Consider the following 25,080-nt stretch of genomic DNA (forward strand, 5'->3'; position numbering starts at 1 on the left):
TAAAATACGTAAATCACAATTACTCTGCAATTAGAGGTACCTTAGACATCATGCACCAATGTTTGTTGCAATACCATACTGTGCACTGCACATTGAATATAAATCTGGACACACTCACTATTGTGAAATTTTTGAATTTAAATCACTTCACCTCAGCATTTGACTGCATTATACAACTAGAAGCCAAAGCAACATCGGAATCAATACAATAAAGGCTTTGGTGCAAAGCTGATTGTAGTAAAATGGCAGTGTTGAACTTTGGAGCTTCTTCCTATATCAAACACAGTATAGTCCCCCACCTGTGCGTTGCTACACATTCCCCACCACCCCCCAATAATGGCACTACATTTACAGAAGGTTTTTAAGTCTGCGAGTCATGTAAGCATTGCTACATTACAATACAGAACATCTACTGGTGAGTGATGGCCATCAGGAATCACCTCAAAGGCTTTGCAGGTCTGAATTCAAGGGAACTACTGAAGAAAGGCAAGACTCACTGAAAACTATATACAAGCAAGAGGTTTTGCTGTTTTTGTATCAGCTCCACACATTTTCTGTCTGTAAAAAAAACTATGGCCTTTCTTTGAAAGTTAATGTATGTGTGGTTTGTTGGCTGGGACATGATAAACAAAACAATGTTTACGGGTCTGCCTGTGCTTCAGATTCCAATATTCTGGACCACATGAACCAAACATACTGAAAAGAGATTATTAGATAAAATCTTCCAGAATGGGATAGGCAGTAGTCCCCCGATATTTTGAGGTGTGTGGCATGTTTATTCTGATATGCACAGTACCGTTAATGCTTGTTGCATAATCACACAATATCCTAAAGAGGGCAGCTTGTGAGCAACCTGTGTTATGAGCAGCTTATCTTCATTCACAACTCTCCCCCTGCCTGAGATGGTGACCCTCAGGTTAAACCACTACCAGTTGTCTCTCTCCAATGAGGGAGCAGCCCTACAGTCTGGTAAGACTATATCAAGATGATCTTTACCTTCGCAATGGCACGCATTGTATGGAGGCATGGCGGGGGAGGGGGTGGAAATCATTGATAGAAGGTAACAGGAAAGGTTACGGAAAAGAAAAATGTTTTAAAAATAGGAATGGAGACTGGAGTTCAATAAGTGAAAAATTAAATCTCATTTTGTCCTGAAAGAGTGACAAATTTCCTCAATTTCTAACCTTGTCAAAGAAAAACATACTTTCCCAGAGATTTATTCATTTTGCCCTGGAAGGCATTCAATATACTATTCCACTGACCTTACATAATTTATGAGTTTCTATTTTATGATGTTACTCTTTTGCAGTCTAATAATCTAGTGTTGCCGTTGAATGGTTTTGAGCCCAGAATGGTGCACACACTCTTTTTTAGTGGTGCTCTGAATTAACAGCTTTCTTTAAATGTCTTCCTCCTGTTAGCAGCAGTGCTGGACTTACAGCACGACAGAGGGTACAACATAGAAATTTACATTAATTTGAAGCTGCAAATGCAGACAATTCAAAGTAAATCAAACATCCAGGAACATTTGATTCACACTGCAAACGAGACTGCATTAAGATACAATCAGAGTGGCATTTTGCCATGAATCTTGCTAAACATGACCAAACAAAAACAGACAATAGATACTGTCCTGGCAGTGCAGAGAGTTAGTGAGGGTGAGGGGATATGGGCAGTTTAAGGGTAGGGGTTTTCCAATAATTCTTACTGTTGTTTTCCAACTTGAACAACCCAATTCATTTATCCATAAAACTGGTGGAGGCGGTCTGAGTGAGGTACTCAAAATCATGAGGGCTCTGGACAGATAGATGGGTGAAATGATTGAGAGCAAGAAGGCACAGATTTAAAGTAATTGGCAAAATATGTAAAAGAGATGGGAAGATGGACATTTTGACTCAGTGAGTGATTAAAGCCTGGAATGCATTGTCTGAGAGTGTGACAATGGCAAGTTCAACTAATGCAGTCAACAGGAGTTAGACTGTCAATTGAAAAGGAAGTGTTGGGAGGGGTGCTCTTATTAAAATGCAGGGATGCAGGGAAATGGCATTGGTTGAAATGCTCATTCAAAGAGCCAGTGCGGACATGATGGACCAAAAGGCCTCCTCCTACGCTATTGTAAATCTGTGACACTGATGCAGATGTGACAACTGATTACATCTCCTATCCTGTGTAAGACATCATCTAATGTTACTTAATCCTAGTGGATCAAAAAATGTACCAGAAAGAAATGCCATAAAGAGAGGATTTAGCTAAGGTGCAAACCTCCATGACATGGCAAACAATAAATTTCAAAATCTGACTGAAATGCCCTGTGTTCCTGCAAAGGCTGAAGCAAAAAACATTTTGCTCTTTGGAAGTACTGAATATTAATGTACAAAACTACTCATGATACTTGGTCTTAGCAACCTTAACGAATAAATTTTGTTTTAGAAATTTTAATGGCATTTCAACAGTTAGGTGTAATAAATACTGGGACAACACATCCACCCTAGGACAAGCCAAACAGAGACATGCATGATAATTCCTAGAAGCATGGCATTCCAATCAAAACTCTATCAACAAACACATTGACTTGGATCCCATTTACCACCCCCTGAGAAAAAGAACAGGAAATGACCATAGGAAATGATGTCACCATAGGAAAGTACATCACCAACCCCAGGAAACCCAAACATATTAACAGAAAGCAGGAAAAACCAGCAGTGCTTCATCCGGAGGCTCATTGAAGATGTTACCCAGTATGGTGACGAAACGTCTGAAAATTAACCTTCAAGCTCAGCGAGCAAACCTACATCCAAATTTTGTGCTTCATGGCTTGCTTTAAAGATCATGTCATCAAATGCTCATATCTCACAGATTAGGTCATGCGTATCTCCTTTGCATTTTGAAGCTCAACCTGTGCTACAAATCTTCTCAAAGCTCCCTAACATAAAACTTAAAAGGTTCCAATACATTTCACGTGTACCACCTTTTCTAACATCTTGGCGGAATGTGTACGTTCACTGAGAAACTGCAGAAGCTATTGAAATGTGCATTAAAGATAAAGACCTAACCTCTTTAACTAAGAATACACCTCTAGCACGTTTGAAATTGGCCAGCCCAGCATATCTGATGAAATAGTAATCAACTCCAAAAACCCTGGCCTCTGAACGGCATGTTGCAGAGAGTGTACTATTACCAATCGGATTTTCATCGTGAAGCAGTACAATTTAATTAATTTGTTAACAAACTGTCAGGAAAGTAGATACATTAAAAGATCAATTGAAAGCATAAGTGCCCCTTACAATATAGCAATTCACTTCATCATATTTGTCAATGTCCTAAGTCCCTTAACTGCACTTAATCCAGTAAGTCATCCTCCTGCCACACAGAGATTTACAAAACAAAAATACTGCCACAATTAGCTGTGATTTCTGAACCAGCTTTGAGCAATCCAGTGGTACTTTGACAAGTTGACATGCATGCCTATGGCTCAGAGCTGCCCCACAGATGCTGGGTTCTCAACATCTGGTTGGGATGTATAGTTTCAGACATTTATTGTTTTTGGTTTCCTGTGGTATAATTACAAACCTGGAGACAATGCATGGAACTGAAACATCTCCAAAGAACAGACAGGAAAGTGTTCAGAATGTAGCCACGGCCTTTGCATAAATGGGTGCCTGTGCTCAGCTGCCTTACATTAGCAGTGGATGAAATCCCATCCTCAGTCTTAAACAGCAACAAATTAGCGACTTTCCCCCAGTGTTGCTCGGATTTGATAACAATCCCTTTCTATTTAATGTTTTATCTGTAGTAACAATGCAGCTTGTAAAGGAATGTCTGAACCATTCCCCAGCTTGCAGTGTCAATCACGTCAGCAGGTTTGCATTTCAGTTGGTTGACAGTTGTGTTGTTTAATTCACTTGTGTTAAATCCACTGTACATCTGGACTGGTATGTGGCACACTGCACAAACTGTGATTTTTTTTTTCAGCTGTCTTGTCTCAGTATGACTCAGGGAGCCACCATCTCATTGGCTTGCACCACTTTCTCTCTCTGTTCAAATGCCTGATGAGCACGTTCAAGATCTTGCACGACATCCAGCAGCCTGGCAGCTGCTGACATCCTTCGATCATGAAAGGAGCGCCTCTTGTCAGCTCCTGCTGCATACAATAGATTGTGAAAGGTGAGGCACGATATCACTGCAATGTAATTCAGCCTAATCAAAAAAATATTGCACAATCCTTCAATGTAACACTTGGATCATGACAAATTAACACTGACAACGGTGATGAGCAGTACAAGTGTCAGCCATTGTCAAATAATGACAACTTTGAGTTTTAAACCATGGAAATTTTAAAGGTTTGATGCTTCTAGCCTGAAGTATGTCGAGATTGAGAGCATTCTCTCCATTTCTATTTGTTTGACTGTGTGTGAATTTTAAACCTGGAAACGTTTGTCATCGAGATTGATTTTGCATATTCTCTTTTGGAAGCCTTCCTTTAGAAACATTCCAATAGATCTTTTTAAAAAATGTGCCTGGTGATTTTGTAAGCGGGTCGAAAAGAAAACCTGGATGATTTTACGATGCCAGAACAATCCTCCTGCTGTGTTTCCCTTTGTTTATTTTCACAATCTTTTCCCACCGGCCTCCAGGCCCAAGGATGGCTCACCCTGACCTATGCCATAGAGCTGAGGGCAGTCAATAGTTATAAAATTGGAAACACAATCAGAAATTGCTGGGAAAACTCAGCAGGTCAGGCAGCATCTGTGGAGAGCAGGCAGAGTTAATGTTCTGAAGAAGAGTCACTGGATCTGAAACATCACTGACACTGAAACCTTAATTCTGCTCTCTCTCTACAGGTGTTGCCTGACCTGTTGAGCTTCTCCATCAATTTCTGATTTTGTTTCTGATTTTCAACATCTGCAGCTATTTGGTTTTTTGAACAGTTATAAAACGTAATTTGGGTTTATAATATTGCTGAAACCCTGAGTAGACTTAGCTTTGAGTACAACATAATTTTGTAGACTTGTGGCATTGGATTTCATCCTCCGATATTAACGCCTCAAAGACATTTTTAACAACATTTTTTAAACAAGGACAGTACTCAGACTGTGTTATTGGTACAAGATTTGCTAGGTATAATAACAGTAGTACTTTACTAGTTCGAGAGAAAGTACTGGCTCATTGAATAAGTAGTTAATTTCAATGTATAAGAGTTAATGCTGAAAGGCAACTACCTTCCTCAATCCCAACACCATGCATTCTTCCTTCCTGGTCCATCACAGTTTCTGCATCTAAAGATTCCAGGTACTTCTTTCTAAAAAGAGAAAACAGAAGGCAAATTTCTTACAGGGTTCTCGTTGGAGCTCTTTCACTTTGATTTTGTTTGAAATCACTTCCAACAAGTACTATTGTTATTACAATTCACAATTAAGAATTTCTGCTGCTCTCAGTTCATATTTGTTCATTTTTCTTTTTGTTCAGTCACAGAAATCGTTATGCAACCCGAGTGCCTTTCTTGGTCATTTCAGACTGTAGTTAGGAATGAGGATTATTGTGGGTATGGAGTGATGGTTGGGCCAGACCCCAGGTAAAGCATATACATTCCTATCTCTAAAGACCATTAGTGAACTAATGTTTTTTTCATAACTCTCCAACATTGGCCAGTCATTTCAACTCCTCTCCCCACTCCCCAGATGACATGTCCATGCTGGGCCTTCTCCACCACCTAGACAAGGTGGAAGAATACCTCACCTTCTGCCTTGGGAGCCTACAATCATATGGCCTCAACATTGAATTCACCAGTTTCCCACCACCCCTTCCCAGGTCCAACCTCCGATTCAGCTTCCCCCGCTTGAACTTCCTACTTGTCCATCGTCCTTCCCACCTGTCCACTCCACAATTCCCACCGACCTATCACAATCTCCTCCAACCTTCACCCACCTATCGCCATTCTAACTACAATTCGCCTAGCCCCACACCCAGCCCCCCTATTTATTTTGCAGACCCCTCCCTCCTCCACATTCCTGTTGAAGGGTTACGCCCAAAACATTAACTCTCTTGCTCCTTGGATGCTGCCTGCCTGGCCTGCTGTGCCTTTTCTAGTGCCACACTTTATTAACCCTGACAGACCAGCATCTGCAGTCCTCATTATCTCCTAGTAGTTTGATGGACACAATTACTAAGAATAGTTTTTCTTTATTCCTGATTTTTATTTAATTAACTAAATTTAAATTTAGAACTTAACTCACATCTCTGGATCATTATTCTGGGCCTGTGTATCACTAGGTTAGCAACATAAGCACTAACTTACAACACTGCACCACTATATAATCAGCATTTTACAGATGCAACAGCCCAATTTTAACCTATTCAAGATCCACAAAGTTGTATGGAATTTGTCTCAAAAGCCTCATATTATGAGGCAAGTCAATTTTGTACTTATTAGCAAGAAAGGGGAATGCAGCCACTTATTACTTTGTCATAATAATTTCATGTCCAAACAATGCATTTCCAACATGACTAATATTTTGAACACAATGATGCATCTCTTTGGTATGCCAATCACACATTACAATTCTCTTTTTTAATGAAGACAGTGTATTGATACATTTAAATAATCTAAATTACCATCATGAGTTCTTCACTGGACAATTTCATTCTTGTTTTTTTTTAATTAATAATCCGTAATTGCTATTAAGACAAGGCTTTACCCTTTATTATTTTGGTCCCTGTTACCGTTTATTGACCATGGGTATATTGGAAATAAAGAGAGAGGAAATTCAGAGATGATAACAATGAATATTCAAAAATTAGTTTTAAAATGTTAGATAATTTAAAACGGGAAGCCACTTTGAATTGTCCCTCTGTATGGGATGACTGGTAATGTACTGACCTCTAGTGGTGAAATCTATGGTTTCAGTCTCCATGAGTATTTTTAGCCTGAGAATCTGGTGAGTCACAAGCTTGATTGATCAACTGATCTTGTTGCGAATTGCTTCCTGTGTTCACTGATTCAAACAATGTGACCATATCAACAGAAATCAACCTCTGTTAATTACAACAGGAACTTTGTTTCTCCTGTCACTTGTAAATAATGAAACATAATCTAATATTGTCCGGTGCATTCTTCCAGTTGACTTTAATAAAAACAAGAATACTGATGTATTGTGATGAGAAGAATCGTTCTTACTGAGGGTTTATTTGGTCATAGCTACTGCAGGTGCTCTGGGAGGGTAGGTAAGCACTGGGAAATCATGCACAAGCCCATAGTAGACCATATGCATAATTGTAAGTGCCCCATAAAGTTGATCAAAGGTTTGACTGTGAATAGGCAACTGTCATTAAAATAAGCAAATCAATGGTAGTATAATATACAGTATATAACACATAGACACACACACATTCACTCTTCTATCCTTCAAACTGGAAATAGACTCTTCACCTGCATAAAGAATATTAAGAATAAATTCCCATTAAAAATAATTGGAAAGAATATAGAGGATTAAAGTGCCCTTGTTGTTGAAAGAGAGACTTGGGATGTATGAGTTCTGGGATTTAATACTGCAATTTCTGTGGTGATTTGTGACACATGAAGTTTCACTTCACAACAGCCTTATTTTTTAATAATTGAGACAAAGATTTTAGCTGAAATCTGTTAGTTACATCACCTACAATTTACAGCATGCACATCCCTCTTGGCTGATTTCAATTACAACAAAGAAATGTTGGTTGATGCTACACAAGGCAGACAATGAGCACAAGATCTGAGCATGTTCCCCCCTTACAATGTAGAATGGTCAGTGGCTATCACAGACACAGCCCAAAGATTTTGTGGCACAGGTTCCATAGCAAAATCAACATTATAAGCCAATCTATGCTGGAGGGAGGTATCAGTGATGTCTGTGTTGTGCACTGAATACCTTCAAGCTTCTTTTAATGCTGACTGAGAATCAGCTTGTGAGCAGGGTCAATAAGGTTCAAGGTTTCATTGACAATATGGCTGTTTAGGCTTTTACACACCATGGGTTTACTTTCACAAAGCACACCCCACCGATGTGCAGGTTATTCTTGATCATCAAACAGATCATGCCAGTGGAAGCTCAATTCCCAGTGGTCAAAGCTATTCAAAAAGAAGTTGCTCTCTTCCCTGAACACCTTGGAGTGCAGCTAGAATAAGGATCATGGAGCCATTACGCTCAACATTGAGCTGTACATTAGATGTTTGGAGAGACCTGGGGGCTGCTGAGTAAAGGTTTTGCTTCTGTAAATGTCCAACTGTTTCATTTTATTGAAGGGAGCCAGCCACTCATTTCTCTGCCCTGCCCCAGTTCATATCCCAACCTCCACGCACATGTTGTAAGAACAGAAAAGCTGATCCACCATCTTCTCAGGCAACTAATGGGTCTTGCCACTGCTTCTAAGCAACCTGCTCAGAGACATAATTACACACTTTTGGAAGAAATGGGGCTTGAACCAGAGCCTGCTGGATCCGACATTACCACTGCACCACAGCAGCCCTCCATTGTTACCCATACCCTGACTAAATAATTTTAAAAACCAACAAACGACGAATGTGGCCCTCCACTCCAAGAGGGTCTTGAAGCATTCAAAGAATGGGGAGTGCTAACTGCCTAGTTAGATGGAATAAAGTACATAAAGCAAACAGCTTTTTTAATGTCACACATACTTGATCCACCTGCTTCTTGCAGCCATCCATTGGCCATTTACTTTCTCATCTAATGCAAAGCTGTTACTGTAAATCAAATTGACCTGGAAACCAAGCTAGTTTTTTTCCTAGACTCTACTGCACATCATTCTGACTAGGGGAACAACATTATGAGAAATCAGTACGCACTTCAAGGACCTGTACCACTTGGCTGCTGAAATTACTGGACACGTCACAGCTTGGTATGGCAACCACTCTGCCTAAGACTGATGTGAACGCAGCCCAGTCCATCCCAAAAACAAGCCTTTCTTCTATTGACTCCACCTACACTTCCCACTGCCTCAGGAGAGCAGCCAACATCCCATTGGGCAGCCTGGTAGTTCACTGGTTAGCACTGCTGCCACACAGCAACCGAGACCTAGTTTTGATTCCACCCTCGGGTGACTGTCTGTGTGGAGTACATTTTCTCTATATCTGCCTTGATTTCCTCCAGGTGCTCTATTTCTTCCCACAGTCCAAAGATATGTACGTTAGGTGGATTGACCATGCTAAATTGCCCAATTGTGTCCAAGGATGTGCATACTAGGTAGATTAGTCATGAGGAATGCAGGGTTACAGGGAGAGGGTAGAGGCATGAGTGTGGGTGGGATGCTCTTCGGAGGGTTGGTGTTGACTCGATGGGTCGAGTGGCCTGCTTCCACACTGTACATATTCTATGAACATAATCAAATATCTCTCCCACCCCACTTACAATCTCTTCTACCCTCTTCCATTGGGCAGAAGATACAAAATTTTGAAGACACGTACCAACAGATTTAAGAACAGCTTCTTCCTCGCTGTTATCAGACTTTTGAACAGACCTCTTCAATAATCAAGTTAATCCTTCTTGGCACCTTCTCGGTAGCTGCCACACTATATTCTGCATTCTATTCTATTATCCTGAGGTACTTAGGTATAATTTGTCTGGTTAGCAGGCAAACCAATACTTCTGACTGTATCTCGGTACAGTGACAATAATAAATCAAGTCAAATCCACTTCTCTATGATAGAGCATTCAGATGACATTCGTACGTTATACTGCAACTTGAGTTACTCACTTCAGCTTTTCTCTGCCTTGTAAGAGCTGCTTGTAAACAGTCTGTGTCTCAACATCTGGGTCAAGGGGATCACTCCAGTCACCGAGAGTTACAGCAGAATGTGTGCGGCTGCATCCCCGAACTGTTAAACAAAGGGAAAGCAAGCCATAAGCAAGGATTATCAAGCGTTGCAGTCATTGTGTCTACACTACGATCTATTTAGTTATTTATTCAACCTGGTCAGACATATCTCTGGAGTAGGTGGGGCCTAAACGCAAGCCTCCTGTCTCAGAGGTAGGGATTCTACCACTGTACCACAAAAGCCCGCACTACAATATGTTTATATATTTTGTGCAGTCAGAAATATTATTACACATTTCTGGAACAGTTAGGAAATGAACACAGGCCGCCTGGCTTATTTCTGTGGTGGGAAATTGGAGCTGCTGTTTCTTGTTAAGAAGCATGCTAACATGTTTAGTCCAGATGCTTTATTTGTTGGAATGTCATCAAAAGCCATGATAGGGTTTGGAGAATGCTATGGTTGTTTCTAAATGAGATTAAGAAAATTCTGCCTTGTTGCAGCTCCAGACTGGAACAGTCTAATTGTTGCATGGTGTCTCCAAGGTTAAGCAGGTTGAATAGGTGACTGAATACTGGAATTTTCATGCAATTGATTAAACAAACCCAGTGCCTACAGCCACTTAAAGAGAAACAGTGTTCTGGGAGCTTGGGGTCCGAACACTGTCCTTTTGAAATAGTGATTTAATTATAAAGTCTGAAGAATGGCACATTAGCAATTTTCAAAAGTTAAATGATGTTCTGAATGAAAGTCACCAACATGAAATGTTAACTGAAGGAAAAAGTTAAAACGTTTACCAATACTGTTTGACCTACTGAATATTTGATTCAGTGTAAAAGATCAAGGAAATATGGGAGCAAAAGCGTTCGACACATAATGAAATAATTGTATAAATTTCCTCACGCTTTTATGCCTTCTGTCTTTAGGTTTGAGTGGTCACTCATCCAAAGTCCACTAAATTTTGGAAACCTTTCACCAGGTTATGAGAGGACTGTAAACAGAAGATGCAGGAGATACTCAGCAAGTCAAGCAGCATGTGTGAGGAGACACATGGTTTGCAGATGACATCCCCTGTGTTATTAAAAGCTGCGAGAATTACTGAGAAATCCAGGGGATCTGTCCTGATCGCATTTGCTATTTAATGTGCATTGGGTGTTCAAGCACCCAGCACAGGACATTATCCAATGTTGACTACACCTTCATTCTGGTGTTAGAAATACGTTGCACACGTATTTAGATGGTATTATTGTTCTAAAAGTGTTGTTTGTTCAAAACTGTGAAGTCTTGTAGCTTTATTCTCTTACTGGATCTCATGAATCTCAAATTCTGTCTACTTAAAAAATTAATATTGCTGTTCCTTGTCCAGATTGTAACACAAAATTGGCTGTCTGGTTGAGATTGTTACAAAATTCGGTGATCTTATACGAAATCATAACATAAAGTTGGCAGTCTGATTTGGGATCATAACAAACACCTCTTGGTGGGACAGAACTTAAGTTTAAGGTTGATTTTTAAATTTAACCCACTATAAAGAAATAGATCATAATATATAATGCAAATGAATCACTAAACATTTTAATATGATCAGTTTTGCAAGCTACATAAGAAATATTTATTTATCAAGGTGGTTTATCGATGAAAAAGGCAGCAGTAATCAATAGCAGTATGTTTTCAGACAGGGAAAATTCAACATTCTGGTCACACAGTCATTGAGTGTGAAATGAAGTTAAAAATAGGAACTTTTTTCATAAGAATGTGTTCAACTGTGTAATGATGTCAACAAAAAACACTTGCCAGTGGTAAACATTGACTTCTCCTGAATTGGCTTTTAATGTCAATGCTCAGTTTTAATAGAGTGGATGTGGGAGGAGAGGGGATTCGTTTGCTGACATACCAGTCCTGTCAGTGTGCAGGCAACAAGTCCACCGGTTGCTCCTGTAGGAACCTGGATGAAAGGATGGAAGCATGCGTTCATTGCAGATACTGGCTTTCCTGATCGCCGAAAGCCACTGATTTAGTTCATTCACGTTCTGGAAGAGATAGGACAATATGTCAGTATTGATTGTTAAAACCTTTAAAATCACCAGGTTTAGCCGTAACAGATCACTATGAGAGTAATGGAGCTGTCAAACAACAAACCCAGTTTTAACAGGACATTTTATAAATGCTCACATTTGTGATCAGCATAATTGAATACATTCCATGTGCTTTGGCAATATAACCAAATGTGGGCGGCACGGTGGCACAGTGGTTAGCACTGTTGCCTCACAGCGCCAGAGACCCGGGTTCACTTCCCGCCTCAGGTGACTGACTGTGTGGAGTTTGCACGTTCTCCCCGTGTCTGCGTGGGTTTCCTCCGGGTGCTCCGGTTTCCTCCCACAGTCCAAAGATGTGCAGGTCAGGTGAATTGGCCGTACTAAATTGCCCGTAGTGTTAGGTAAGGGGTAAATGTAGGGGTATGGGTGGGTTCGCTTCGGCGGGTCGGTGTGGACTTGTTGGGCCGAAGGGCCTGTTTCCACACTGTAATGTAATCTAATCTAATCTAATCTAAATCTAATCTAATCTAATCTAAATCTAATCTAATCTAAAATCTAATCTAATAACGCAGCAGTCCGAAGCCTCAGGATTTCCACTGTCGTTACACAGGACCAATAGAGAAGTACCAGGTAGTGGAACTTAACTCCATACTAATAGATTCTTATTTGTTTTTATTTGCTACAGAAAAAAAGTATAGTACAAAAGGCAACATGTATTTGTTCTGGATATCATTTTTCTCTAATCATAGCCAGCCCAGTTTTTAAGAAAATAATCTCGTTCAAAAGGCTGCAGGGTCCCTACACATTAACTCTCATTTCTCTCCACAGATGCTGCCAGACCTGCTGAGCTTTTCCAGCAATTTCTATTCTTGTTAAAGAAAAACTGACATTGATTTTGAGGCATCTCCTTCTTTTAAAACAACCGATTTGTTATTTTCCAGGTATTGTCGGTATTGGAATAGAGAAAGGGTGCCAGCCAATCTTGTACACTACAAGTGGCAATGTACTGACCACCTGATAAATGTTCTTTAGCTGTTGGCCACAAAGAAAAAACAAGTCTTCAACGTGGAGGACAGAGGTCATACACTGAAGTTGTTAAGTACAATTTTGAGTCCAAATGGCAGTAAGATGCCTAAGTGAGATAGTATGCGTTCCTCGAGTTTATATTGATCTTCATTGGAACACAAACAGGCCCAGATGGAATTGTTAGCGTGGGAGCAAGGTACTATCAACCTTTCAGCTGCTTGCTGTTTCAATAAACCATCTACTGTCTTGTTCTGGACCCGCTACAGTGCTCCATCAAACCTCAATGCAGACCAGAAGAAGATCTCATTTTCTGTTTCGACATTTCACACCTTCAAGAACTCAATATTTCTTTAACAACTTCAGAGGCTGATCTTTGTCCTTCATTTTAATTACAATTTCCCCCTCCCCTCTGTGCCCGTTGGCTTGGTTTCCAATACAGCAGACCAATTTTCTAATTTTGATACCTATCCTTTATATCTATTTTATCTCTCCCTCTCTTTTACCACCATAAAATCTTTATTTGCCTTTTGCTCTGGGCACTCTCGCCATCTGTTTCATTTGTTCCTCTCTTGTCCTCCAACTACAGCATGAAAACAACCATTTTCCAGCCCCTATCAGTTCTGACGAAGAGTCATTTTGGACGTCAAACGTTCATGCTGTTTTTCTCTCTACAGACTTCCCTCGACCTGCTGAATTTTTGTGCAGTTTGCTGTGTCTTTTTTTTATGTTTTCCAGCATCTTTTCTTATCTTGGAAGATTTAAGGGGAATTGGAGATAGGTATGAAGTGTTGAGAAGATAAGAGAGGCGAGGGTTATAGGGCCTAAAATCTTGTAACACAACTGGGAATGAGGTCCCCATAGAAATGATTTGGGTTTCTACTTTGCCTGCCCCTGCACTTGCCACCACTGGCTTTGCTTCCAGTGTGAATGGAATCCATCCTGCACTGTGCCATTCTGAGAAGGAATGATCAGTGGTTAAAATCCTGCCCTCGGGTTGTGATTCATTGCTAAAATTGGTTTTAATCCCAAAGTGACTATAAACTTGAGTTATCTCCAAAGAAGCTGAAGTGTGAAATTCAGGTCCTTCGTTTCATTCCTTATTTCTGAGTAAGCTGAATTTCATCACTTTTTACTTGGCATCATGTAGTACAGAAGGAAGCTAATTTGCTTATTGCCTTTGGGGCAGCTCGTCGAGAAAACACTCTTGAGAGTGTCCCACTTCTTTGCTCTTCCCCTACAAACGTTCCATGGTTCACAGTTTCTCTAATATAGAAAAGTCAGAACTTCAGTCCTTGGAAAATAGACAGAGGCTGTGTTCCCGATCACTGAAACATTGAATGGGGCAGTAACTAATTCTTCAGTTTGGATTCTGAATGAATAAAACTGGATTAAAAGTAAAATGACAAAATAATTCATAAGGATTAGAGATCGGAAGAAATTACATTCTGTAAAGGAGTGTGAAATGAAGCAACATTCCTCTCCTACAATAAAAGCAGGCCATGCTATTTTGGTTGGGTTGTTAAAAATAAACTGCTGCATAAATATTCCTCCTTCAAGACAATTACCTTACTTGTCCAGCCATACAGCCACAAAATTACACTATTAAATATCTAATGAAACACCCAATTATAGTAATTCTCCTCATTAGAAAAAGAACCTATCATCACAGCAGTTTAGAACATCGATGAAGGCCATTTCGTCTATTGTTCCTGGGACAGCTCTTTGGCACAACATTCTAAAACCAATGCCACAATCTGTACTTGCCTCAGACTTGTATGTTTTTCTTTATTCAACAGGGGATGTGCATATTGTTGGTGGGTTGAGCATTTATTGCCCTGGAGAAGGTGATGGTGAACTGCCTTCTTGAACCACTGCTGTCCATTTAGAGTAGGTATGCCCACAATGTTATTAGAGAGGAGATTCCAGAATGTTTGATCCAATGATACTGAAGGAACCGTGATATATTTCTAAGTCAGGACGCTGGGTGGCTTGGAGAGGAACTTGTATGTGGTGGCGTTCCCAAGTATCTGCTGTCCTTGTTCTGGATGGTAGTGGTCATGGGTTTGGAAGGTGTTGTCTAAGAAGCCTTGGTGAAGTTCTGCAGTGCATCTTGTAGGTAGTGCACACTGCTGCTACTGTGCATCAGCAGTGGAGTGACTGAATGTTTATGGATGCATCACCAATCAAATGGGTTGCTTTGTCCTGGATGATGTCAAGCTTTTTGAGATTTATTGAGGCTGCATCCATCCAGGTAAGTGGGGAGTATTTCATCACACTCCTGACTTGTTCCTTGTAGATGGTGGACAGGCTTTGGGGAGTAAGGAGGTGTAGTATTCCTAGCCTCTAACATGCTCTTGAAGCCACTGTGTTTATGTGGCTATTTTCATGGCAGTTCAGTTTCTATAGAATGGTAATTACCAGGATGATGATAGTGAGGATTCAGTGATGGTAATATCCCTGAATGTCAAGGGACGATGGCTGGACTCTCTCCTGTTGGATATGACCATTGCCTGGCACTCATGTGACACAAATGTTACTTGCTATTGTCAGCCCAAACTTGAATATTGTCTAGGCCTTGCTGCATTTGGACATGGACCTCTGCAGGACTTGACGAGTTGCGAATGGTGCTGAACATTGTGAAATTACAAGCAGGCATCACCACTTCTGACCTTTATGATGAAGGGAAGATCATTGAAGCAGCTGAAGATGGTTGGGCCTAGGATACACTCTCTAGGGTGTAGTGTCCCTACCTCTAAGTCCAGAGACATGGGTTCAAGTTGCACAATCGCTGAACAAGTTGATTTGCAAAGATAACCCATTCTGAGGAGCTCCTGCAGAGATGTTCTGGAGCTGAGAATGACTGACTTCAAACAATGTAACCACCTTCATTTGGGCCAGGCATGACTCTAAACAGCAAAGAGTTTTCCCCCAATTCCCACTGACTCTAGTTTCTCAAGAATGTCTTAATACGACACTCAGTCAATTTCAACCTCGATGTTAAGGACAGCAACTCTCACCTCACCTCTGGAGTTTAGAATTTTGTCCATGTTTGAGCCAAGGCTGTAATGAGGTCAGGAGTTGACTTGCCCTTGTAGTCCTCAAACTGAGCATCGCTGACCAAGTTATTGCTAAGCAAATGCTGCTTGATAGCACCATTGATGACCTCTTCCAGCACCTTACCGATGATCAAGAGTAGGCTGATTGGATGGTAATTAGTTGGAATTGTCCTGCTTTTTGTTTGCAGACATACTTGTGTATTTTATTGTTGGGTAGTGTTGTAGCCATTCAGCAACAGCGTGGCTAGGGAAATGGCAAGTTCAAGAGCACATTTTCAGCATTATTATATGTTGTCAGGGCACATCTCTCCTCATTCTTTACACAAAACTTTAAATCAACAGACCTTTGTTGCTACTGACTCTACAAACACAGGGTAAGAAACTCTTCACCCTATTAAACCATTCATATTTTCAAAATCTGTATTAAATCTCCTTTCAGCTGTGTTTTTAGTGGAAGTTGGATCCACATCTTAAGTCTCTAGTGACAGCTGTACTTAATATAGTTAATCTATTCAACACAGTTACTCAACAGTTGGCATTTTGAATACAGTCCTGTGAATATCTTAGAAACCTTGATTATAAATATCAATAAGACTAAATGCATTTATTTGACCAACATTGTTAAAACTGCTTAAAGTTTATTGCATGTACTTCCTATTACATTAATATAAACTCAAATTAACCAACCTTAATATTGGATCTGAACAAAAAATATTTGAAGTTAAGGAGCATGCATCCACAACAAATTATGCTGATAGAGGTATACAAGATGATGAGAGGCATAGATAGAGTGAATAGTCAGAGACTTTTTCCTAGGAGGGGGCATAATTATAAGGTGACTGGAGGAAGAGTTAGGGGAGATGTCAGAGGTAGGCTCTTTACACAGAGAGTGGTGGGTGCGTGGAATGCACTGCCAGCAGTGGTCGTACAGTCAGAGACATTAGGGACATTTAAGTGACTCTTGTATAGGCACACGAATGATATTAAAATGAAGGGTATGTAGATTAGTTTGAACTTAGAATAGGATAAAAGGTTGACACAACATTGAGGGCTGAAGGGTCTGTACTGTGCTGTACTGTTCCATGTCCTATGCTGAGTGGAGCTTCTTCAAAATAAACATTCAAAAGGCACTTCACTGATGCATTATTAGTTAAAGTATGACACTGAGTCACATAAGCAAGTATTAGGTCACATATCGGGAGTTTTCAGAAGTGTCATCATAAAGGAAAGCAAGGTAGAGAGATAGATGATGTAGGGAGGGAATTCCAAATCTTAGAGCCTAGGTAACTGAAAGCATGATTGTACAACTGGCTAGAACAAGGAGGTGACCCAGCACACTCCAAGATCCAGGACCACATGCTGAGGGAGGCACTAAAGCTTGGGGCAGCTGTCTCAGGTTTCCCCCTGTCTTAAATCCAGAACCGGCCAGGTAATGAGTGGCTGCCCGTAAATATTTCAGTCCTCAGCTGGAGGCAGAGAGTGGGGGATCAGACCAATGTGGCTGCTGTCTTTTTGACAGATCACTCATGGTTCCCGACGGCCAAATGTACACATAAGAACAATAACCAGATCTGACTGTTTCCCACTGAGTTTTTCCCAGGAGGTTTCCATCACCCGTACAAGCTGTCAGTGTCTGGCAGCTGCTCAGTGCTGCACTGCTGTTCACAGCCAGGAATTTGGAAACAAATCAGAGGCTGTGGGAGGAGGAAAAAAGCCCTAAAGTGACTCAACACCCACTTCTCCAAAAAACTATATCTTCACGTATTCATAACTGAAAACAGATAGACAATAATGATCGGAGAGGTCAACACTAAAAGCACAGCAATTGGACACAGCGTTAATGGGTGAAAGTTTGCATTCATTAACATTACATTAAAATAACATTAACATTAAAATGATAATCCGCATGACTCTGACCATTGCTCACAATCCCTCCATATTCTTCCTATTCTGAAGCATGAGGTCACACTTTAGCCAGAGATGATTTTGGGATAGTGTAGGGGGACGAGCTGAGAATAGTTCACAGGTCAGCGTAACATTGAGGGCCGAAGGGCCTGTTCTGCGCTGTATTGTCCTATGTTCTACGGGCAATGGTGGCCTAGCAGGAATATTATTGGATTATTAATTCAGAGGTCCAAGCTAATGCTTTTGGGTACATGGGTTCAAATCCCACCAAGGGAGCTGGTGAAATTTAAACGCAATGAATATATCCAGAAGCTGGTCCCTGTAATGACATGGCAACTGCCATCAATTGTCATTAAATCTGGTTCACTAAAGTCACTTGCAGAAGAAAATCTGCCTTCCTTACCTGGTCTGGGCTACATGTGACTCCAGATCCACAGCAATATAGTTGCCCTTTGAAATGGGCTAGCAACATTCCCAGTTCAAGGGCAATTAGGGATAAGCAACAAATAGAAGTCATACAGAGACAGCTACATCCCATGAAAAAATAAAGAAAAACTGTCAGTCTGTTAGTCCAAATAACTCTAAGACAACTGCTAAACTCTCTGAATTCTGCCTGGCATTAAGGACTAAATGTGAGTTTAATTTCATTATCACATATACTAAAGTACAAAAGTACAGGAATACATTGAAAAGTGTACAATATCATCACACAAGGCACCATCTTAGGTACAGAATCTTAAGAACAAAGTATAAAGAAAGAGCAAAGTTCAAAGTGAAACATTGCAGCATTTGAAGGGGGGTGGGTATTGCAGGAACCAGGAGTCAGACTTATTTCTAAGCATCTGTGAGGGGCCAACATTGAAAATAGTGCATTTCTTCAGAAGATGTAAGGAAGTGAAAAGTAATTTGTGCATTTTACCTTGCACTGGATGTACATAATGTGTAACTGGCCCTCGTTGTCCTGTGTGATGATCTGCATCATATGGAGTTGCTGGAAGGCATTTTCATCCACTCGCTCAACCGCACAGATACGCTGGACTGGAATAGATGACCGTACCTGACACATGTTACACAGTACATAAAACATAAGTGGATTCTTGAGTGAACTCAATAGATTCTGATTCATCAGCTCCCACTTCAGTGTGGGAATGGCATATTCTCAAAATACTCTCAAATGCCAGTTGAAAAATTATAGATTTTTGAAATTATAAATATTGAAAAAGAATTCTTCAATGCAAAAGAGAAAAACGTTTTGAACTGCACTTGGTGAAGCTGGATTTGAAAAATTGCCTGATATATGATAATAGCTGGGATTTTTTAAAAAAAGGGAAAAACAGAAAAATGTAATTTACTACGTGTTTCTTTAATCAACATCCAATGAATACTAAATTGACAGAAATCAGCACAAACTACATGCATGATCACTCACAATAATAGATCACTGATTAACAAGGCAAAATAGGGAATTAGTAAATTAAACAATTCAATCAACCAGCAAATTAAAAAAAATGAAGGCAGTGGGCAGCAGTGCACGTATGGAAAGAGACTGACTTTTTTTATGTTCATTCACAGGATGTGGGCATCTCTGACAAAGACCCTAACCATCCCTAACTTTTAAGGGTCAACCACATTGCTGTGGGTCAGGAGTCACATGCAGGCCAGACCAGGTAAAAATGGCAAATTTCCTTCCTTAATGGATATTAGGATAGGTTCTTTCATGGTCCCCATTAGACTCTGTGTGTGTGTGTGTGTGTGTGTGTGTGTGTGTATATAAAAATATGAATTCAAATTGCATTATCTACTTTGACAAGTTTGAACCCAGGTCCCCAACTGAGTTCCTAGATTAATAGCCTAGCAATAACGCCACGGGCCATTGCCCAGACTTGAAGGGGATTTATTTGAAACAGACTAGTGTCATGGAATAGTCTTTGACCACAAGCAATTCAGCCATATCTAGGTTTCACAGGTTAAAGGGCTCAAAAAATGCATCCACTAATTCTACCACAACATTCTGCCATTTTCAGACCTTCATTCGAGACAAAAAAACTGCAGACGCTGGATTCCAAGGGATACAAGTAGGAAGCTGGAAGAACTCAGCAGGTCAGGCAGCATCAGGAGGTGGAGACGTCAATGCTTCGGGCAAACCCAAAACGTTGACTTCTCCACCTCCTGATGCTGCCTAGCTTCCTCATTTTCAGACCTCCAGCATGTTTCCAGCTGGAAAAGGTCAGATTAGAAACTTGCTGTCCCAAGATCCATTTTTACGCCATGTGCCCTCCTGACCTGCCATCTGTCAGCTCATCTATGCTGAAGCTGGGGAGATGCTGGCCTAATGATATTATCGCTAGACTATTAATCCAAAGACCCAGGTAATGCTCCAGAGAATCTGGGCTTAAATCATGCCATGATAGACAATGGAATTTGAATTCAATAAAAACCTGAAATTAAGAGTCTAGTGAAACCATTGACAATTGTTGGGAAGAACTCATCTGATTCACTAATGTTCTTTAGGGAAGGAAGCTGCCATCCTTACCCGGTCTGGCCTATATGTGACTCCAGACCCACAGCAATGTGGTTGCCTCTTAGCTGACCTCTGAACAATTAGAGATGGGCAATAAATCTGACACAGTCAGCAATATCCACATTGTGTGAATGAATAAAGAAAAGTTCTGTCCGAGAAGTCTCATGTTAAGATATTGCTTTGTGATCATAAAATAAAGATAATAAAATATAACAAAGCATCCAAAGGCAGGGGTGAGGGGTGGGCGGGGGGGGGAGGAGTGCATTTGTAAAATGTTTCATGTATTACTTGTCAATCTTCTGCAGCATTGTACATGCAAGTCTGGTTGTCAGGTGGAATTAAGTAAGAATGGTGGAATAATTGGACCAGGTCTGGCAGTCAGGGTTCAGACCTTGTTTTATACATTCTGTTGTAGCCCTCCAGTTAGTTCCAGTGCTTGTTGCTGTAATATGATCATTAGTTATTGTCCTCAATCAGATAATCCTGCTGACTACATGTCAAATGAACCAGATGCAAACATGTCATTCCTTGGGGAAATCCAAGAAACTCATTAATTTTGTAGCTCAACACTTGACACTTTAACCAATCAATCTGGCTGATGCCAAACAACAAAGCTGCACTGATGACTCTTACACAAAGCAACAGGAGAAGTTGAAAGTAGACCACTGACAGCTCATAGTGAGCAGCCATAATTATCAGTTACTGGGGATATGCGATATAATTTAATATAGTGAGTAGACGTAACATCAAAACAATATTTGTCTGAAAGAAAATCATCACATCAGCAGAACCTCAGTAGACTGCTCTGAACAATTGAAATGTTAAATTAATTATGATTTGGAGATGCCGGTGTTGGACTGGGGTGTACAAAGTTAAAAATCACACAACACCAGGTTATAGTCTAACAGGTTTAATTGGGAGCACCAGCTTTCGGAGCGACGCTCCTTCATCAGGTGATAGTGGAGTACACCACAACCACCTGATGAAGGAGCACATTGCTCCAAAAACTAGTGCTTCCAATTAAACCTATTGGACTATAACTTGGTGTTGTGTGATTTTTAACCTTAAATTAATTAGCACAGGGCCAAATGATGCACAGTTCCTGATCTGGGATCAAGTCCCACTAATTCATCATCTCCATTTCAGCAACAATGTCCTCACAACGTTTGTTTTGGGACAGGTTGAATTTGGAACATTTCATTAAAGTGTCCAAACACTGAGATTCGACAGAGTCATTGGAGTGACATTCAATCCCAAAAGTGAGTGGGTTGCAATTGGGTCACATGTTCAAATCTCAGCCCTAACCTCAAATCTGCCAGTTTCAGGATTCAATAAGGCAGCAAGGAATGGGCAGCCAATTCACTCTGAGGGACTAGGTGGCCAATTCAATTATTGAATGAGGCTGGCAGTCTCAGATTTCGCCTGCTTTCCAGGATTAACAATGGCCAGTTGCATTGTGAAGATCTCAGGAAATCTAGCAGGTGAGGACTATGTGGGAACACACTTTCATCCCTGGAAGCACTGATCAGATCTCTGTGGCCTCCCAGAAGTACCAGCTGCAGCCTGCTTTGGAGCTCTCCCACTCCAAAGTCTTCACCTCACCAGAGCCCACAGGCTCCAAGTCCTCCCTGTCAAACACACAGTGCCCCACATGCCTAATGAACACTTTATCTACCTGCTTTGCTACCTTTAGGGATTTGTGGAAATGCACACCAAGTCTCCTCTGATCTTCAGTACTTTCCACGAATGTACCATTCATAGTGTTATTGAGGCCTTCTTACACCTCCCGAAGTGCACTACCTCATACTGTTCGAGGTTCATTTTGGTGTTCTGACACTGATATATTTATAAACAGACGGTTGCATTACTCTTCTTCTTTTGGATTTGTGGATACAAATCTTAACTAACTAACTTAAGCTAAATGGCAAGAATTGACACTGATTCTAATTTCATTTTGTACTATTTATTCTACAAAATAGCCCCAAATTCCCTCACAAATTTTGACAGATCATAGTCCCAGCTGGAGTTTCGTTAAACTTACTGAACAGGACAGGGTTCCAGTTTCGTTAGAGATTTCTGGCACAGAATGGAGAAGACTAAAGACCAAATGCAATGATTCCCTAAAACAGAGTTTGTTGGTTCACCACAGAACACTAAAAGAGATGATACATATTAATCTCCAAAGGAGTTGCTGTTTACCGTCAGTGAATGGTGAGAGGTGTAAGGGAGGTCACCTGGGGCCCTTTGCAGGAGATCTCTTCTTGAGGGACCTGAACAACCTTTCTCTTAGTGACCAGGATTTTCCGATCTTTAAGGTACAGGCACTAGAGTAGCACCAGTACTGATAGAATTGCTCTATTTCTCAGGCTGCCCTTGGTCAAAAGCACTAGCTCCAATAACACAAGCAGCCTCTGGTAAGCACTGTCCTTTCATAACATCTGGGATTGCACTGTGAGCATTTATGAGGATTAAATGTTGATGAGAATGTTGATCTCTCCCCCTTTTAAATAAATTCCTTTCAACATCCTTCAATAAGTCATAGTTATATCTGTAAGTGCAAAGTGAATTACTAGTCTTATGATTTTACTTAAAAAAAATCATTATTAATGTGTATGGTAAGACTTGATCATGGTGCAGCCTCTCAAAATCAGGATTTTTCTTTATTCACCCCCGAAGATCTTGTTTGCCTTAGAAATTACTGCAAAGAAATCATTCAAATATCGGAATACCACTCAGGTATTTCAATGGATGAACTAGCTCACGTATTGTAAGTGGATTAACAGCATTATTAAATCAACAAGGGAATGTGCAAAACAAAAATAATCCAAACAAGTCCCTAATAATAATTCAGTAACCACTTTGTTCAATTGGTTCATGTATTGTGCTATAACCTGCAGACTCAGGATCGAATGTAACAATTCATTGAAATGAAATGAATGGCTCTTATTAATTTACAGAGAAATCTGGGTGGACGGTTAGTGAACACACTACCACAAAGCGACATTGCTTTGTTCTCACCAATATCAGAACCATTGTACTTTGGATGAAACAAATCTCATCCTTTCCTTTGAACTCCATATAAAACTGCTGTTGTCCTCTTTGAAAAGATAAAAGGGCTTTCCAGCCGAATCAACAATATCTAGAAAGATTGTTGCAACTGCAAAATTTGTTTTGTAAAAATTCAATTTCACTGCCATTATGAATTACAGGAAATGCCTTCCTTCGAAACAACCTTTAAGTATTAACTGCTGAAAGAATTATGTTCGCGCCTTTATCTTGACAATAAAATCTATTTTGTTTCTTGTTTCCATCGTTCACTGTTTTCAATGGAAGTATAGTTTACAAAATTGAATGTGCCCACTGCCACTGCAATCTTTTCTCATAATTAAATAGCAATGAGCTGTGATACATTTACTCAACATAAATTTCACAGTCCAGATTGGGACTCACTGCACATGAGAACTATTGACCAACATTCCATGGGGCCCCACATTCAGTGTCAATGCTGCATAGCTCTGCTGCCTCCTCTAGACAAGAAATCTGAATTAGATTGTCAAATTTGTGAAGGAATGAACAGTTTAGCTCTATATGTCAAATATCTGTGTTGGAACGTAATTATTCTTTGAATTATTTCTGGCACTCTCCATGAAAATAACACAAGGAGTTACTTATTACTTGGTCTCGAATCATTCCTGCATTGTTCCGTATGACTATAAACCAAAAACAGGTTCTCTCTCCAACCCCCCCCCCCCCCAGGAAAGGTTCCTGTTAAATGGGTTTAACAATCCTACGTATTAAGACTTAAGCACTATATCAATAATGAAGAGGATTGGTACATAATCTCCTCTGGGAGATTTAGGAAAGACCAGAAGGATTTTTGATAAGTCTACCACTGGGGCAGTGTTCAGACTGTTTATAGGCTGAGATCAGAATGCAAGTGCTGCACATTTTAATTGTGCCAATTCAAAAAACCATTTAAGGTTGCTATGTTTCAAGATCAGAAATGGCAGCCATGAATCAGAATTCCATAAGAAGTTGTTTTATTCAGATGTCTTGGGCTGGACACCATTTTTATTCTTTCCAGGAGGACAGCAGCAGTTTTATACAAACATCCAAACCAATGAATCAGACGTCCATATTGCTATTAAAACTATTGCTCTCACCTGCCAATCTGGAGTCTTGGCATAAGACAGGGTTTCACTGTTTAGCCAGAAGTAGCGTTTCTTAAAGGTGAAGCGAGTGACAAGGTTGACTCCCTCTGCTTTCCGTTTGTGTAAATACCCTTCTTTTATAGTAACTGACGGGTGGAACACTACTCTTTGTTGAAGCTCAGTCACTTGGAAAAGAAAATAAAAGATTCACAATATGATCTGTAGTGCCTATACATGCTTTCAATTCTCCAGAGTCTGGGAAGAACCGATAATTTAACAAACAAGATGCAGTATTTCCAATGGGCTGCACCGCGGCTTGACGGAACTTCCTTGCAACCTAGTGCATTCCCAGCCATGAGTCTCCATCTGTTGTGGATATTTTCAGCAAAAGATAATGACCCAAAGAGCTGGAATTGCTACTGCAACAACGTTTGTTCCAATGAACTGTAAACTGGATTAAGGCTCAGGGTAAGTTTCTAAACTAATATCCTTTCAACACTATTAAGCAAATTATACAGGCAGTGGGATATGGATTAAGCCCAAATTTAGAGAGTCAGCATGTTGTAACCTAAATCACTTT

General features: G+C 40.3%; 1 protein-coding gene across 2 annotated transcripts in view; it reads right to left on the bottom strand.

Annotated features, from left to right (window-relative positions):
* Positions 1-2,568: 2,568 nt before the first annotated feature.
* Positions 2,569-25,080, bottom strand: part of LOC122562636 (rasGAP-activating-like protein 1) — a 270,514-nt gene continuing 248,002 nt past the window's right edge. The window contains exons 17-22 of one of the 2 annotated variants that reach the window (XM_043715652.1): positions 24,513-24,685; positions 18,748-18,885; positions 11,700-11,835; positions 9,748-9,868; positions 5,220-5,299; positions 2,569-4,138 (exon numbers count right to left, since the gene is read on the bottom strand). In XM_043715652.1, the coding sequence (XP_043571587.1) occupies positions 3,993-4,138; positions 5,220-5,299; positions 9,748-9,868; positions 11,700-11,835; positions 18,748-18,885; positions 24,513-24,685 (794 nt within the window). In that variant the 3' untranslated portion in view covers positions 2,569-3,992. Of the gene's footprint in view, positions 4,142-5,219; positions 5,300-9,747; positions 9,869-11,699; positions 11,836-18,747; positions 18,886-24,512; positions 24,686-25,080 lie in introns of both variants that reach the window. The other variant, XM_043715650.1, reaches the window with a different exon arrangement.

The sequence above is a fragment of the Chiloscyllium plagiosum genome, chromosome 25 (assembly GCF_004010195.1).
Source record: "Chiloscyllium plagiosum isolate BGI_BamShark_2017 chromosome 25, ASM401019v2, whole genome shotgun sequence".
Classification (NCBI taxonomy): domain Eukaryota; kingdom Metazoa; phylum Chordata; class Chondrichthyes; order Orectolobiformes; family Hemiscylliidae; genus Chiloscyllium; species Chiloscyllium plagiosum.